Source organism: Phalacrocorax aristotelis, chromosome 1 (assembly GCF_949628215.1).
Source record: "Phalacrocorax aristotelis chromosome 1, bGulAri2.1, whole genome shotgun sequence".
Lineage (NCBI taxonomy): Eukaryota > Metazoa > Chordata > Aves > Suliformes > Phalacrocoracidae > Phalacrocorax > Phalacrocorax aristotelis.
Window position 1 is genome coordinate 140,818,133 of NC_134276.1, and position 17,673 is coordinate 140,835,805.

General features: G+C 41.0%; 1 protein-coding gene across 3 annotated transcripts in view; it reads left to right on the top strand.

Annotated features, from left to right (window-relative positions):
* KIAA0930 (KIAA0930 ortholog) overlaps nt 1-17,673 on the top strand; it is a 77,239-nt gene that overhangs the window by 22,410 nt on the left and 37,156 nt on the right. For all 3 annotated transcript variants that reach the window (XM_075112598.1, XM_075112618.1, XM_075112608.1), the window contains exon 2: nt 15,867-16,015. In XM_075112598.1, coding sequence (XP_074968699.1) covers nt 15,867-16,015 — 149 coding nt within the window. The remainder of the gene's footprint in view (nt 1-15,866; nt 16,016-17,673) is intronic.

Genomic DNA, 17,673 nt, shown 5'->3' on the forward strand with positions numbered 1-17,673 from the left:
GCTTGCCAGAGCAGTAGCAGGATTTTGTGTGTTGCCTGAGGATGGTGAAAGGTTCTGAACCTTCTGTGGAGTGTGGCCTGTGTTTGGAGTTGGTGGAATTTCACTAAGGGTGATTTTTGCAGTACCCAGAAGCCAAATAAAGGGTGACAGCTGACTTTGAGAGACAAGGATTAGCCTGGTGTGTGGGAGGAAAACCCTGACTCCAGTTCCGGTGCTGAGGGAGTCATTTCGTGAGGAGCTTTGAAGGGCAGTAAACTTGGGCATGGCTAATGGCGCATGCCATGGGACCGGACTCAGTTTTCTTAACATGGCTTTTGCTTCGCTACAGAAAGCTGAGCTTGAGCGCTGCAAACGTGCATGGTGCAGGCGAGGTGGGAAGTGAATCTGTGTGAATGAGGTAATAGGCTTCAAGAGAAGTCCCAGCGTTGTTGTTCTATGCTGGCTTTCTGGTGAGAGAGCCTCCAAGTTCAGAGTGGGATCTGAGAGAACTTCTGCAGAGTTTTGGTCCCTGCTTGGGCTTTACTGCTCTCTGTCAAGTGTTTGCTTCTACCCACTACCTTTCTCACATCTTGGCCATACATAAGTCGAAGAGGGAGAGTTTTCTGAAAACGTACCTTGGTACACTTGGTTATATCCCTTTCTGGCGAAGGAGCACCATCAGCCTTCTGTGTCTGGTGCCAAGGCATTTGAAGGGGTATTTCATGGTTTCTGCTTCCAGAGTTTAAAGCCTAAGGCAGGGGAGAGCAGGCCAAAAAAAGGCAAAGTGACACAAGGTGCTTTGCTGGTGGTGATTAGAGGTTTGCTCTTGGAGGAAAAAGTGTGGTCTCCTAAGAGTCCTTAGGAAAGGTAAAGCCCTTTGACCAGTTTTTAACAAGTGTACTCATACTTCTCTGTTGTTTTGCCCCAGTGGCCTGGAGAACATGATAGAAAACAAACATTTTTAAGGTGACCTAACACCACCAAATCAGGAAATGGGGATGATTCATAAGAACCTTTCATGGCATGATCCTTTCTAAGCACCATGGCAGACTAGTACTGTCCTTGGGAGCAGGTGTAAAAGAGGATCAGTCTGAATTATTCAGACTGAGATAATCCTTCTAGGCAGAGGTGAAGTATTAATGCAGCATGGCAAGCGTGCATTACTACGGGTGGTTGTTCTGTGCGTTTGCTTTTTTGACCAATATGTGGATACTTGATTTGTGGGGGGAAGCTTAATCACTAGGATGTTTTTTTGGGGAGGATAGACTGGTTTTTTGATGTGTATGCTTTCTGCAAAGGTTTTTGAGAAGCAAAGTCCCATTAACCTTTGTAAAATTGCATCAGAAACATCACTGTAATTACCGAGAACACTTTGGGCAACTGATCTCAGTATAATTGATGTTTCTGAGCTGAAAATAGTAAACAAAATGAACAATGAGGTGATGGTGGTGGGCAGAAGAGAAGGATGACAGGCCAGGTAGGAACCAGCAGCATGGTAGCTGTGCTTCCTGCTCTTGGGCGTGACCTGTGCTGCAGGGGCAGGAAGGAGGAGGGGAGCACTCCTGTGCTGGGTCCCACTGGTACCTGGGTGAGGTCCTGCTGCTGTTGAGGTGGGCCAGGTGGGACTGTCCTATGGCTCTGGACCAGAGTTCCCCTCCCACATGCAGGTTGTGTGCTTTAGGCACTTGGTGAAGGAAGGGGCTTCTTGAACTTTTCTCCCGAGTTCTTGGGTTGGCCAGTGTGTCTACTCTGGTATCTTTGGAGGACCTTCCCCCAGCGTGGTTTGCCATGGCTTGTGCTTGTATGGGAGGTCTCTGGCCTAGATGCCACATGGGTCATCTCACCAGATAAGCTCCTGTACTATGTCTGGCTTGGGTGGTGTTAACTTTCTTCATAGAAGCCTGCTTGGTGCTGTGTCTCAGATTCAGGACTAAAATAGGGTTTCCCATGTGCATTTCTGCTTCAAAAGGTTGTCCATAAAATGTTACAACTCAGTTAAGTGCAGTATCCATGATAACCCACTTTGCTTATACTGCTATTGATTGAAAATATATATATATAGAATATATTCAATATATATATTGATTGAATATAATATATATGGGTTAAAGTCAACATGTGTGGCTTGAAATTGTTATTTTTCCTTTTGAAAACTTACGTCTTTTTCATGGTTTGTGAGACATTCAGAGATGCCACATAAGCAGCATCCTTGGGATGTTACATCAAGCTCAGTGTGCTTTGCGTGGTTCATTTTGAGTTCAGCCCAGGACACTGAAGTTTCCTTAACTGGGGGTTATACCAGGTGCTGGGAAGAGCTGAAGCTGCCAGTCCCTGGTCCCAGGTGGCTGCCTGACCAGGTTTCAAGAAAATTTTTTAGTGCTTGGTTTCCCTACCACTTTTCTTACCTGAGGATGAAATGTTCAATGGGAATGGGGTGGCAAAGGGGAGATGATACACTTTCTAAACTGTTTTGTTCAAGTACGGTTGATGTTAAACTTACTTCAGAACTGTTTTATAGAACTCTCCTCATTGCTGTCATCTGTGTTTTCTACAGTGAGTTCATGGAATTGTTTGTGAAGCTTTTCATGCAGCTTATCTCAGGTTTTGAAACAGTTTTGCCGTTACTGCTAAGAACCTAAGTGCCTGTGAATCCTTGAACCACAGGGATGGAGAGGATTGGCAGCCTGAGCATAAGATGTAGGTGGCATCATATGCCACTGTATCATTCCTGTCTGGTGGGGCAGAGCACTGGAAAATCTTTGGTGACAGGCTGATGCATAGATCTGAGAGGAATGTGTGTGCTCAAACATGCTATTTCATGGCTGTTCTTTGTGGAGTTTTGGGAGGCTGGAGGGACCTGACAGGGCTTCTGATGCGACATCTAGGCGACGAGTAAAAGAACTGATCTCAAAGAGGAGAAGATGGGGGGACATTGAAGATCACCCAAAAGCTGAAGAAAAGACAATTGATGCACTTTTTTGATTAGGCAATTTCTACTTTTTCAGCTGCTGTAGTTTTTATGCTGCTGAGTGGAGCAACAGAAGAAAACCCTTTGAGTTCTTCAGTATCTGCTTCTCTGTAGTGGTACTTTCTGCCAAACTCCATTCTGTTTTAGTGGTACTTTCTGGTGAACTCCTTTCTGTTTACCTCCATGAGGTTTTTTTTAGTCTCTGAAGCTAATGAAAAGGAGGAAAGAAGCTCATCTTCCCAGACTCCAGTGGAGGAAGGGGGGCTGATTGCTTTTTCACTTTCTTTAGGAGAGAGGGGTCAACTTCTTCCCATTCTAACTCTCTCCAGATAATTTGATGGGTTTCAAGGCGCAAACTTGGTAAGAGGTCACTGTTGCTGTGGGATGACTTCCTGAATTTGTAGCTACACAGCTTTATAGCACAGTATATGGATTATAGTACAGGTATGGATTTCCTTGAAAACAATATTTGCTTGACTGAAGCCAGGTTACACACCCTTTTATGGATTTCTTGGCTTATTGACAGTTGTTTTCTGGATAAGCATTAAGCTAGAGATCTCAGCTTTTCTTGCTGGGGTAATAGAGTCTAATTATTTTATTAGCTTTGTGCCTTTAATGTGCTGCGTTTTCCATGATCTGGAGAAGGCAGTTCTCTGTAAGCACTACTTATCTGTGAGATTACTGGCTTGGGCTTCTGGAGAACAAATACCTGGAATTAATGTGAAAAGACATGTAGTAGATGATCAGCAGACTCATGCTGAGAGGATTTGAGAGGCTGCCAGCCCCAGCTGTGTCCACCCTGCTGTCTGCTGGAGATGATTGCCTCCATAGCAGGGGTAGCAGAATGGTCGCTGGGCCTGTTCCTCAGGTGCTCACAGCCTGGCAGAAAAAAAAGGAAATCAATGTTAGTTCATGTTAATACTCCGAACTACAGCTGAGGTGCAGATTCAACACCTCTTCTGCTGTTCCTGCTCCAAGGGCAGTAATTTATGGTAGAAGAAGGAACCATCAGCCACAGATGACAACCTTTGAATTTTTTTTCCAACTGAAATTGTGTAAGTGTATTTGGAGTCACCTTGTGTGCATCCGTGGTGGAAAGGTGATACTTTCATGTGTTCCCTTCTGTCCCCAGTCTACTTGTGCTAGTGTTAGCTCATCCCAGGAGAAAATTTGTGATCCAAATAGTGTACTAGGCTATTTTCGTTAAGTGCTGTGCTTGAGGAAGGCTGTGGTTTTAGTTCTGGTTTTCTTTGTTACACATTTTAGTCAAGAGATTCAACTAACTATACAAAATTCTAACATATGGAAGTGTCTTCCTCCTGGCAATTTATCATCCTGACACATCAGGTTTAGGAGTAACTTTTTCTTTATTTCAGGTATTACACTTATCAATGTTAATAATTAAAGGAGGGATGATTTTATAATTAACTCATGGTTTATTTTTATTTTTCTTTCTCTAGCTGGGAATCCTCACTCACAATGATTTCTGCTATTTTCTTTTCCGTATTTTAATTTGACAGAAAACTTCTGACAAATGCGTTCAGTGCTTAAACAGGACAACAATAGTGATGTGGCAGTGATGTGAACGTTAGTCATCTTGACAGGTTGTCAACTGATAGACTGTGAAGAAAGCTCTTTTTTTCCCTGCAGAAAGAAATGCATATGTCAAAAGTATCAAGATGTCATATTTCCTACACAAAAGAAAGCTGGATGAGAGAGCAGATACGAGTTGAGGTTTTCAATTTGTGAAGCACAAGTGCTGGGCTTCAGTGGTAACTCTTTTTTACCTCCCCTCTTCTCCCTTTAGCAAATTGGAAGCTGTTTATCTCTGCTCTGTCATACTCCTTTCCTCCAGTTGCCTTACGTGCCCAAAACACCAGCCACTCACTCAGCTACGTTTGCTTAGGTGCATTCTCTGACAGAATGAAGTTCTTGTTTCACCAGAACCAAGAAAGTTTGGGGCCCTTGTTGGTAAAACCAGAAATATTTCATTTCTCTTGTCTGCTCAGGACATGCCTTTCAGGGAAATGCCTGGCATTTCTAAGCTATGTTGAAAGACTGTAGAATAATTTTTATGGATTTATAGTGTTTGATACTAAATTCTCCCTTTTTTTCTTGCTTTGATCTTTCAGATGTTCTGAATTTTAGTGGTGTTTGGCTAACAGTTGATTCAAGAAATACATTCCTTCCATGTAGCCAGAAGTATTTGTGTCAAAATGGCATTCAAAGCCTGAGGGTAGATTCTGGTTTTTTCCCCCAAAACATGCAGGAACATCTGTAGTTTGGTCCATGGTCTCAGGTGATACAAATACCAGCGGAAGCTGGATGTTGGTATGCACAGAGGGTAAATGAAACCCAGTTTTCACTTTGCGATGGTGCCGTAACTCTGGGCTTTATGGGAAGAAAAAGAACAAAATGAGGTTAGAAGATGAATCATGTTCCCCTTCCTTCTTATTGTTTCTGTTGTATCCTGTCTTGCTTCTTTCACTGAGGGTAAGTTACACTGGTTCTAACAAAATAGATGTTCCTGTGCCCTGTGCAGTCTGCTTTGGCTACTTGGCAAACAGGCTTGTGTTGAGGGCTCTCTCCTGTCAGTTTCCTGTTTGTTGATGTCGCCACAGGTTTTTTTATTCATACTCTGCTTTATCTTTTCTTGAAGTGGGCCTAGGTAACATTCAAGCAGTGTTCGATTAAAATCTCAGTAGGGTTTAGATATCGGAGCGGTTATGCATGTTAAGTTTGGAAAGGAAATTTGGTTCTGTCCCAGTCTCACAGCTAGAAGCCAACAAAGAAAAAGGGGAAAAGAAAGAAGGAAGGTCAGGAAGGATATCCTTTTGCATCCTTTGCAGCCTGCCTGTAAGGAATTTCAAGATATTCAGACTGAAGAGCTGGCATGTAATCCTGGTATCACTGTTATGCTGTGAATGGGAAACAGTATTAACACGTCCTAGCAGCCAGTGGCAGAGCATGCAAGCATCCCCATGTACATGTGCCTTAACTTGGCATGTGCAGTTACTGACATCTGTGCAAGTGTTGAATAGAAAGAGCTGAATAATATCTTGAAATAGTATCTCAAAGCTTACAGAATGGGACTAGAGTAGCGATGGGGCAGGTTTCAGTTTTGCCTTGGTTTTTTTAGCCAGCATAGCTTTCATTGCATGTGTCTTTCTACAAGTGGAGAGTTCAGAGACAACTCAAAGACTTGAAAAGGAAAAATGAAATTAAAAAAACAGCTGTATGTATTTTTTCAACTTAAAGAAGCAAAGCCTGACCATAAGAGAAAGCATCCCTTACACTCCTTTCCTGAAAGGAAACCTGGGCAGCTTCCCAGGGTAGCCAAAATAGCCTGCAACAGAAGCCAAAGCAAAGCGTCAGTGAGCGATGCAGTCCTGGCCATGATGGCAGCCATCCTTTGTGCCACCTATTGCTTTGAAGCACTCTTGCTTCTTTCCTTCTGTATGGTTAGTTTTAATGAGAAAGTTTTGAAGGTTAGCATCTGAAAGTAAATTGGTGTGGTCTTTTGTTAGCATTGGAGAGCAAAATTATAACTGCTACCTGCAGTTGGCTAGTTTTAAAGCAAGTAGCTTTTTTTTCCTCCTGAAATGTACGGATGGAAGGATTTGTAAGACAGAATCCTATTCTGCCAGGTTGTTTTTATATATCTAGATATATATCTAGAGTTATATATATCTCTAGAGAGACAGACCTATGATATACATATGACTTTTTTACTGCTTGCTATCTGTGAGTGTGGGTTTTTTGTTTAAGAAGTACTCCTGTTTACTGAAAGAGCTGTTTCATGCATGTCTCTTGCATTACATTTTATAAAACATTCAAGACTTCCCAACTCTGGTTTGATCTTTTGATGTAGATATTTACTGTTCAGTTGTCAGTCCTAGTCTCCATGGGTGCTTGCAACAAATCACAGTCCATTTGAAATTCCTGTTTTGTAGCCAGAGAAAGTATATTAAATGTAATAAATTAAAAATTTTATTTTTTTATCTTGATAATAGTTGTCTGTTGTTATCTTCTGCTCTTAAGTGACATATATTTTAAGTACATAGCTACTACAATAGGGCTAGAATTTACACCAATTCTGGTAATGATGGCAGCTTGCAAAATCTGACATCGTTTGTGGTAGGCTTTGCTTGACTCAGTAGATCTGTTAGCATTTCCAGTAACCTTTCCCTGCTCTTGATTTAATCCTTCATTTTCCTCCCAGATGCTTTTGTTTGCATTTAAAAAAAGAAAAAAATCTGTTCATTTCTTTTTATGGAAAAAAGCTTAAATAATATTAAATCATATTTAATGGAGAAATTCAGGGCTTTGGAAGGCAAGAAAGTGCTAATTTCCAGATTCCATGCATGAATCTATTCAGGCTTTAAAAGGTTCTATGCATTTATCTGCTGTCTCTTAGCTGTTTTGATATCCTGATTTTATTCTATTTGTTGCATGTCTTCTCAGGGAAAAGGAGACATACAATGGGAATTTTGAAATGAAGCCCAGGGATAGAGCAGAGGGAAATGCGACCAATATCAATAATGTCACATAATAAAGTGAAACTTGGGTTTCCAAGTCCTTTGACTTTCCATGAAATTTACACTTAAAGTGCTTGCAGTTGCTTGGAAATGCGATCTCGATTTCTAAGTTAGATTTGTTTTTAAAATGTTATCATTTTCTCTAATAAGTTCAATTTGTTGTCTTTGAGGAGCCTAGTCTGTGCTGGGATTGTACTTGCTTGTGTCAATATACAAATGGCTATCTGTAGCAAAACCACCTAGAGAATATTTTGGCTGTACTCTAAAATTTGTTGTGTTTGTTCATAGTCATTGCCCTGGAAATTATACACTTACCACCTGTTACTTGTAACCAGGAGCTTGCTAATCCATTCCTGTGACAATACACTTCTGTCTTGTAAGCTGCAAGAGGAATTTTATCTTCTTCTAGGAATGCTCTAGCTGGCTGTTTTGCAATGTGGTTTTTTCCAGAAATGGCAAAGTTGAAGTCTGAAAATGAGCAGTCCCACTTTTTCTATTATAACCCTCATTAGCTCTACATGTTATGAACTATTAAACAAACAAAAAACTCACAAGAACAACCACCCCCCACCCCCCTTCGCAAAAAAAAAACCAACCCCAAAATCAAAAACCACACAACCCAAACCCACCAACAAAATAAATGCAAATCAAAACTACACGGCTTTTTTTTTTTAATTAAAATTAATTTATAGAGTCTGGGAACCTGCCAAGTTTGGAGAGGAATTCCTATATTCGTAAGGTTTCCGACTCCCACACCCCACCAAGATATTGGAGCAAATTAGGGTAGTCCCAAGGTTCTAGAAAGGACAAAAATCTTCATGTTTCAAGATGCAGCATGAACTCTAGCTGCTAAGGCTTAGGGTTAGACTTGGGTGTGCAGTGGGTTATCCCACACCTACCTGTTGGCAAGTGCTTTTAACTCTAGCATGAAATATACACCTTACACTGTTTTCTGCAGACCTTTCGCAAAAGAAGGAACTTTTAACTAAATGATAGACGAATGTAAATGTCATTGTCTGATTCTCACCTATCTCCATTCTATTGGATATTTTGGTAAGGTACATTTTGTGGCATCAAAATTATTTGTGGATGATTCTTAGTTGAGAAGAATATGCGCTCCTAACAGCCTTGGGAGATATTCAGAAAGTTTAATTTGCGTGAAGTATTTTCTCCCCTAGGCAGAAAGTAAGAACTTGTTTATGATACCCAAAGTGCAATATAAATGAACTATTTCATATTTTCCAGGGAGAGAGGAAACTGGTTGTAATTGGCTTGCATGTTATGTTGAAGAAGGTGGTAAATTGTGGTAGCAAAGATAAACTGTCTGTGAGGTGTCTGCTGTTTAGGTGTTTGGAAATTGTGCTATATTAAAACCAAAGCCTTCTGTCTTAACATTTACGGCATAAATCTATCCTGTCCAATGAAAGAGCAAGTGGCTAGGTAGCGGTATGGTTATAGTACAGGGAATCTGAACCTCCTAAAAGCCACCTCTGTGACGGAAATCCCTTGACACATCAGCTTTGACCCAGACTGTATAGCCTCTGTGGATAAAAGAGAAAACTTCAGAATCTAGGCAAAGTCTGTATCTAATTACATGAGAGAAAATGCATTGTATTAGCATTAGAGGAAAGTCTGAGGGGCCAGGAGGGGCATGGGGCGCAGTGGAGAGCCATCACTAGTGAATGTCAAAAATACTTGAAAGTTATACTTCGGTCCTGAGAATCAAAAGTTTTTATGCTGGCATTTTCCTTCCAGTTTTCGAGAGTGATATAATTCCATCGCTTTGCAAGTAGAGGATAGGTATGTGACGTGATTGACAGGTGTTTTACAAGTACGGACCATGAAGTTGCATTGCTACAACTGTGGTTTGACTTTTATAGAGTTTCAAAGTTAAAGCTCGGTGGTATAGGAGAGAAACTATTACTGGATAGGGCAAACTGATCTTTAGAACAGAATTAAATTTTGTCTGCTATTGTTTAGTTCTGCATAAGGCGTAAGCACAACTTCTATTTAGTCAGCTCTGAGTAATTTCTGTGATTTAAGAAAAGGAAGTTAACAGTTGAAAATTAGTTCAGTTTCTCTGAATCTCAAGTGTTTTGGACCTATTATTTCATGGAATTGTTCACAGGCCTTCATGAAAGACTTGATAGTCTATTCCTGAATGCAAAAATGTGTTTATCTTCCCCTCTCCACGCAGAGGACCACATTTGTCTTTGATCCAGGCTTCTGGCTCCTGTTATTTTGGGCCTTTGAGTCAATTATCTGGTGTGAACAGGCTTTAAATTTAAGGTGTGTACTGAAGCTGCACGTTGATTCTGGGGTTCGTAATAATGCCTACTGTTTAGTTGTGCTTCAAGAAGGTGATAAATATGAGAGAGGTGACATCATCTACTGGCAAATGAATACATACACACAGCAGCTCTAAGAGTAATTGGCCTAATGTTCTTCTCAGCCTTTTAACATTGATGACTCAATGCTTGAAGCTCAAATTTTGTCAGCTCCTTTACGGATATGCTATGAAGCCAAGGTTTGAATCAGTTATATAGCTGTAAAAAAGTCTAATATATGTGTGCAAGCTTGAAAGTGTGCTAGAAGATGTGTTCTTAAAACGGCCACAGAAAGAAAAGGAAGAGCAGCAACATGTCTATTTGGTTTAGACTGTCCTTCATTCGACTTCAAATGTGCTTCCATCTGTCCTCTGTGTAAATTACTATCGGTTAGCGAAGACGTGTGCTGTATTTGTTATAAAATTATTCTCTCATCTTTAACTATATTCTGCTTATCCTCTTCATTGTATGTTAATGAATGTCTGCGTGTAACACATGATGGGGTAGGGGAGCAGTTACCTTCATTTTAGGGCAAGGAGAAGAGGAGGGTTGTGTCTGTGGCAGAGTAGGATGTTTAATCTGTGGCACCTATCTTGTCCCTGTCACTGCTGTTAACATGATGCCTTCCTCCTCTAGCTAGAGTTCTGCCAGGAAGACTTATGTTGAAACTATATGGGTTTTTTTTCTGACAAATTTAGGACTTGTGTGCTTGCAGAAGTGCACTTCTCACTGTGCTATGTCATTACAGCTGCCATCAGTGGAGGCGCTCCCTTCCCAGCCCCAGTATTTATGAGAGAGGAATGTGCTGCAAGGATGTGCTCTGAGAGCCTTTGGTTTGGTAATGCATTCTGTCTGTGGTGCCTTCTATTGAATTGTTGGTTGCCAGGGGACTTCTGAAAGTTTGGTGAGGTCCTGTATAAGGTCAAACTGAAATAGTTAAATGGTGGTTTTTTTATGTAGGTGTGGGAAGAAGACTGAACTTTAGATTCCTAATGATCTGGAGGCTGGCAACTATCACTAGACAGGGATCATCCATTCTGATTTTATTCAGTCGTAATTATAACTTTTTAATATCAAAGGTAGCTTTAATCTCTGTGAAGCACTTATATTGTCCTTGCAGAATACTTGGCTAAACTCAAAACGAAAATTAAATATAGTGTGAATAGCTCACAACTGTAGATTGCTTTCCATGCTGGGGCTGTAAAGATCTTCATAAGCATATAATTAACCCCCAAACATGCTTATTTTACAGATGATAGCACTGTAGCAGAGTTAGATGAAATGAGTTCTATGACATTTCACAGTTAAGAGTAGCTCATGGCAGGCTAAAGGAATAAAAGCATAGGAAGAAACCCTGTCTAGCTGAAATTATTGTTCCTCTAAGCTCTGAGTGGTACATGCTGAAAAAACGATTAACCACCAAATAGGAAACCTTTTCTTCTATTCCTTTGAAGCAAAATAATATGCTGACACTTCTCTTAATACTTTCCAAAAAAATAAGTGGATAAATTAAAAAAAATCACAACTTCTTATGTGGATCTGGAGTCAGTTCCGTGAAATGAATGCTCAACAGAAAAATCTAATGGGTAAAAAGACATTTATTACATAGCAGCTGGCATAAGTCTTGCTTCTAATGAGGATAAAATCCATGTAAATGAATCATTACAGTAAATTGTTGTAATTAGGATTTATTCATGACAAAGGTCTCATAATTATATAATCAACTTTTAGTGTATTAAGATTTATGGTCTTAATTCCATTTTATTCATTTAGAAGCAGAATTCGCATGGGGAGGAGTGTTTTCAGGAAGCTGTCTTGCTACATGCTCTTAACTATAGATGGAATTTGATTCCTTTGTAAATATCATCTAATTCTGGTGTTGCAGCAGGCTCAGATTCTCCTCTGGCAAAAATAAAACTGTTAGCATTTTAAAAGGTCTCCCCAAATACTGAAGTCAGCTTCAAGAGCTTTTAAGTGCCAGGTGTTTTATTAAGGGCCTTCCAACTTAACAGTAGTGTGTATGTCTGTATGCACATCTGAGTGTTGTGCAAACAGTGATGGACCAACATGGCAGAAAGCTGCTGCCAACTCGTGATTGCCCGGGCTACGATAAACTGGCTGCTGTTTTTGATCTCAGTCTTTGCCAGGTGGATAGAAGCAGTACCAAGTATAATAGGAGAGTGTTAAGGTCATCAGCAATCCAACTGTGAGCTGAGTCTGTCCACTTCTTTGGTGGGTGGCGTGTAATGGGGACAGAGCTGCTTTCTGAGCCCTACCATCTTGAGTGCAGCTGAGGCCCCTCAACAGGGTGCTGTGGCAAAGTCTGAGAAATGAAGGCTTTGTGCTTTGTTCTGTCTATTGGAAAGAATAACTTGGTCGGCTGCGCTGTTAGCCTGACGGTTTCAAAACCATTACCCAAAACAATTTTAAAAGCAGCTTCCAAGTTTCCTCTTGGAAAAGCTGGAAGGCTTCCAGTGCAATGCTCTATGCCACCAAAATAAGTTAAGGGTACGCTGTGCTTTTGGGGATCTAATAGTTGAAGGCAAGCTTGGGTGGACATATTGGATCTGACAATTTCTGGCTTGAAATTGGAATAGATTTTTCCCCCTCTCGAGTTTAAGGACTCTTGATTGCAGTTACGAATTTTCTTGTCTCCTTTACAAGTTAATGCTATTTAGTAGTTGATTCTAAAGGCTAATTTTTCTTGTGTGCTGTCCCCCATCCTTCCTGCTTCTACTAAAATCTAATAAAAGCAGCTGTGTTGGAGTGATAGGGCTCTTTTTGGCTTCAGGAAAAGTCCTTTAGCCACTGCGGTCAGAACAGTTAGAACATCCTCAGGCTGGTTTTAATTACAGCAATGTCTGCAAGTATCCCTGAAGCTTGGAGGACGATTTTACATCTAATCTGTCGCAGGTAGGGTTTTGAATTGTTGGCCTTCCAACTTTGCTATAAGGGTTTTCAGGTTGTTCCCCCCACAGCATTACGCTGCAGTGCTGAAGTAGCTTCACTGCCGCAGCACTTCTGTCCCCTGGTTTTCTGTTTAGACTAATGTCAAATACATTGAATCAGTTTGTCCTGCATTCCCCAGTAAGGGGACAAGCACGCACAAAGTCCTGGTACCTTACCCTATTCAGCCGTTGTTTTGCATGTATTAATGCTCTGTTGTAATCATGCATAAATAGTTCGGAAGAGCATATTAACTCCTGCGCTTTATTGCATAAAATGTATCTGATGGTGTAAGCAGCTCATATGACAGCTTCCCAGATTTTTGCAGGTACTGCCAGAATCTAAAAGTGGTTTAAGCCTCGTTTATGATGCTGGATTTAGATAACATGATCATTTTTGCTTTGTAAGGGAGAAATATTTTCCCCCGCTAGAAAAATACCCTTATATAAGTTTAGGAGTGACTTGGCTAGCGTTATTTTGTTTACTCATTTATGAAGCAAAAGCAAAGTGATGTACTTCTGGACACTAGAACTTTTTTCAGAGGTGATTCTTACAGAATGTAGGTTCTTTTTCCTTTGATTTTCCTAGAACTCCAGGTGAACTCAGGGTAATCCTCTTCCTCCTTTCCACCTCCCTCCCCATTTAATTAAGGCTGGGAATTCAAGTACTCAAAACCCATGAAACATAATAAGTTTCTTTGAGACCGCTAATGGGTCATGATGAATGCATGCCCCGTTTTCTACTCTTTGCTAAATATAGAGGCTGGGCTGGGCCATGGTGTCCTTGGCTGTCATTGGTACCACATGAAACTTCTTAACCAAAATGAGCTCTCTTTACAGCTGTAGGGATTTTTGCCTTCACTATTCCTACTGAGGGGGCTGCTCATAGACCTCATGACTTGAATGCTTAGGAACTGGCTTGGAATTTCTAGCCTACATACGTGTTGGTGGGTAGTTTAGAGCCATTTGTCCTTGTGTCAGCAGGATATCTTTAAACCTGAATAGTTCTTTTTCTCTTGATGTTTATCTGTGAACATACTGACCGATGGTAATCCTGTGCTTTCTCAGCCTGGTTTTGGGAGTCTGAACACATTTGAATACACTTTTATGTGGTAGGCTCTTAGATATAGCTGTTTACCATACAGTCCTGTTCAGCTGTGCCCAAGGGAGGGGTGCAGATGCCCAGCACCCCATATCTGATCTCTCCGGTGCTTGATTCCCTTTCTCTGCTGGAAAAACTGGATAGTACTTAAGTGCATTGCGCATTTTATACATGATTGCACATTATGTTCTATGATGCCTTAAGTAGTTGAAATTACTGCACTGCAGCCATGCAAATAAAGCAATTGCAGCGTGGACTGGAATTAACCTGCACTGGGACTAACTGCCTTGGCCTTTTTCTGGCTTCTCTCAGCTTTTTAGTTAATTTTTTTTATATATAAACAATTACATATGTATTTTCAAATATCCTACTTGATGTTGATCAATGTATTTTGTGCACAGTCCATCAGTGGAATTTCATTTTGGTTTCAATATTATTTTTCCATTTAGTTGGAGAGACCTAAAATTTTTATTTCAATCACCCATTTGTCTGCTAAAAAATTTGAAAGCCTAATCTCCTGCCCACCACAGTAATTAAAGATTGGAAGAAAGGTTTGGCTTGCAAATATTGCACACAAATGAAGGAGTAAAATGTGCTGAGTTATACTTGTGGATTAAAAGATTGATTGCTTTATGAAGCCCTGAAGTTAGCCACTAGTGTCGTTGTTATGGTACATGTCAGCTTTCTTGGCAGTTGATTGGAAAATCTTCTAAAGCTTAATCCAGATATTGCTGTAGATAAATGCCACTTCTGTCTCACGCAAGATTATTCTCTCCGCAGAGATAGGCGCAGTGTACTGCTGGGAAGGAAGCACACCAACCTGAATGGTAGCTGAGGGCTGGGGAGGAATGTGTGTACCAATCTGGCAGCCAACGTATAGCTTTTAGGAAAGTAAGCCACTGTAAAAGTTAGGTGCTCTGGAGGCTGGGCTGTCAGTTGCATGAGTGTATGTACACCCCTGCCTCAACCTGTCTTGCTGTCTTGTACATAACACTGCCATCCATCATACAGCTAGATTATGGCTAACAGCTGTGGTTATCTCTCAGTAGGGCTTCAGGGAGGGGATGCAATTACTCCATCAAGGAGCCTCTAGTAGGACCGAGGAGCAGTGGAGATGTTCACCAGGCACAGTAGTGACTTCTCTCCTTGTCTGTATAAATGTTGGTCTTCAATAGTGTGTGAGCATTACAGCACAGAAGAGATGCAGCACCATTTGTTGTTTTGCTGTAGTTAAGTGCTTTAGAGCTTTTCACAAAATGTGATGTCACCTCTACCGTGTCCTGTTCCTGGTGAGAGGCCAACTGCCGTGCTATTGCTGATGCTGATGTAACTTGTCTCCTTGAACAAAACTTCGTTGCATCTTCCACTTCCCATTTTTCCCTTTCTCCCCCTGCTTTTTCTTGTTTAATTGGGATTCAGGACTTAAACTCCTCATTTCCTTGAGGAAGAGCTGGGCTTTGTTCCTTGTCAGAGAGACGGTGGATTACAGTCACCCCTGCACGGGCACATTCTTGTGTATCAATTTAAGGAAGGTATCAGCTGCTACTTTCTGAAGGATTGGCTATACTCCCTGAGAGCATATAATGAACCTGTTGGCAGCTGATGGCTTCATATCATTAACTGAAGCATATATTGGCACTACATGTCTTTGAAATTACTCCTTGAGTACTGCTTTGATATATTCTCGCTCAGTGCACTGGCCCTGTGATTCTTTGTGGCACAGTGCTCTGGGCTCTGATCTGTGTTTGTTATGCACAAGGGCAGATTAGTTGCCAGAAGGTGGTTTTGGTTGACGATGGCCAAAGGTGGGCAGTGGGATCGTGCCAAATGGCAGCTGTGCTGTATGCTGTAGGAAAAACTTACTCTGAGCTGTGCGAGAGTATTTCTGCTACCGTTGGGCTCAGCTGCACCATATGTAGCAAAGACTTCAGGTGTCATGTTAAGCACAATCAAATGTGACATGCTAATTCCACAACTCTTATTTCTCCTTTCTTTTATGCCTCTTAGGGTGTTTCAAAGATGACCGTATTGTGTTCTGGACTTGGATGTTTTCAACGTATTTTATGGAGAAGTGGGCCCCTCGGCAAGATGATATGCTCTTCTATGTCCGTCGGAAACTGTCCTATGTCAGTGGCGATAGTACAGAGGGGAAAAAGGTGAGTAATGATATATTTTAACCTGGGAAATTTAAGGTAATGTGGGATTTGGTGTTCTGGAGTACCTGACATATCTGAAGAACTACAGACCAAGGATAAGGAATCTGCAGCTCTGCCCATCACAAGAAGTTATGCAAAATTGACCCATAGAGAAATACCATGGTTAATGCTGTGAACATCAGCAGTAGTATAAGTGAGCTTCACTGTCACAGACAGGGAGATCAGACAGTTTGCATGCTCTTTTGGGAAGCTTTTATGTTGGTCAGCCTGCATTTAGGGGGAAAGGGAGGACGCCCATGCTGACTTTTGTTCTGCTTTTCAGTGATGATACTTTACAAATTGGAAGTTTAAATCTGTAGAAAGGGAGGAAAAAAGGAGGAGGAAGATGGTAACTCCGGTATTTCTAGAAGAACCCTTCCTGAGATACCAGAGTATTGGGAATGAACACCTGTTGGGTGCTCGGTAGCAGAATACATGCAGCCTCCTGGAGTCTGGATACAGTAGTGAAAAACAGTGAAGAAATTACTGTATTCTCATAAGCTACCCTCAAGACAATATGCCCCTCCCCCAAAGTACTCTTTAGAAATGATGGTTTTATTGGGAATTAAGGAGATGGCTACAGAGGATCAAAAGCAGGAAGATAAATGGAGGAAGAAACAACTGGGATTAACTTCCTGACATATGTAAATAACTTACAGTGTTGCTGATATATGCACGTGGTGTATGCGAGAGTGTTTTTAACCAGGTATACCAGAGTTCTTTGGGCTTAAATGTAGTGACATAGAGAACCATAATGAACTTTTTGCTTTTCCTTAGAGAAAAGGATTCCAGAAGATTTTTCTGATGTTTTTGCTGGAGATACAGGAAATTATCTTCTCTCTTCCCCCACCCCCTCCAAGTTCCATCATGACAACCACTAAGGAGAAGATGGCAAAATACTGTTCTTTCTCTGTCAGATTAGTGGTTTGGTAGTCTTTGACCAGAATATTTGGAGCTTTAAGACTCTTGGAGGAAACTTGCGTCCTCATCATTCTTTAAATTATTATAAATGCATTCCTGTTTCACACCAAACAGGCTTTATTAAGCTTGTTCAGCCCAATAAAAGCATGGCTTGTTTAACCTCTTGTCCTTCCCAACGCAGAAGGTAAATGTCAGAGGAAGCCTGGTCACTTACATTCATTCACAGACCCCTGATCAATCTCTGTTTAACTTATTAATCAGTTTAAAGTGTTTGAACTTCTCATGGAGAGGAGACAGTGAAATAAACCCTTGCATTTGCTCTCAGAGCTTTATTTAAGCCTCCTAAAAGCATCATAAATAATTTTTATTTGCGAGGGGATTTTGTAAGTGGTAGTTATTACAAAATCTGCATTAGTGAATTGCTTGCCATAACAACTGAGATGGGGAGTGTGCCTTATAGCACACACAGTATTTTATAACTCCTCCTTGACTGTTTGCATTTTGCTCAGCCTCTGAGAAATGAACCTTTCCTGTGACTTTGAGGTACTTCAGATACTTTGTGAAACTTCATAGTTTGATTCATTGGTATCTGTGCAGCTCTCCTCCTGTTTGATTTTAGCTGACTGCTTTGCAGTTCCAACTCCTCTTGTATCTTATTTTTGAACCTGTCCTGTGCAGTGAGACACTAAACAACTACC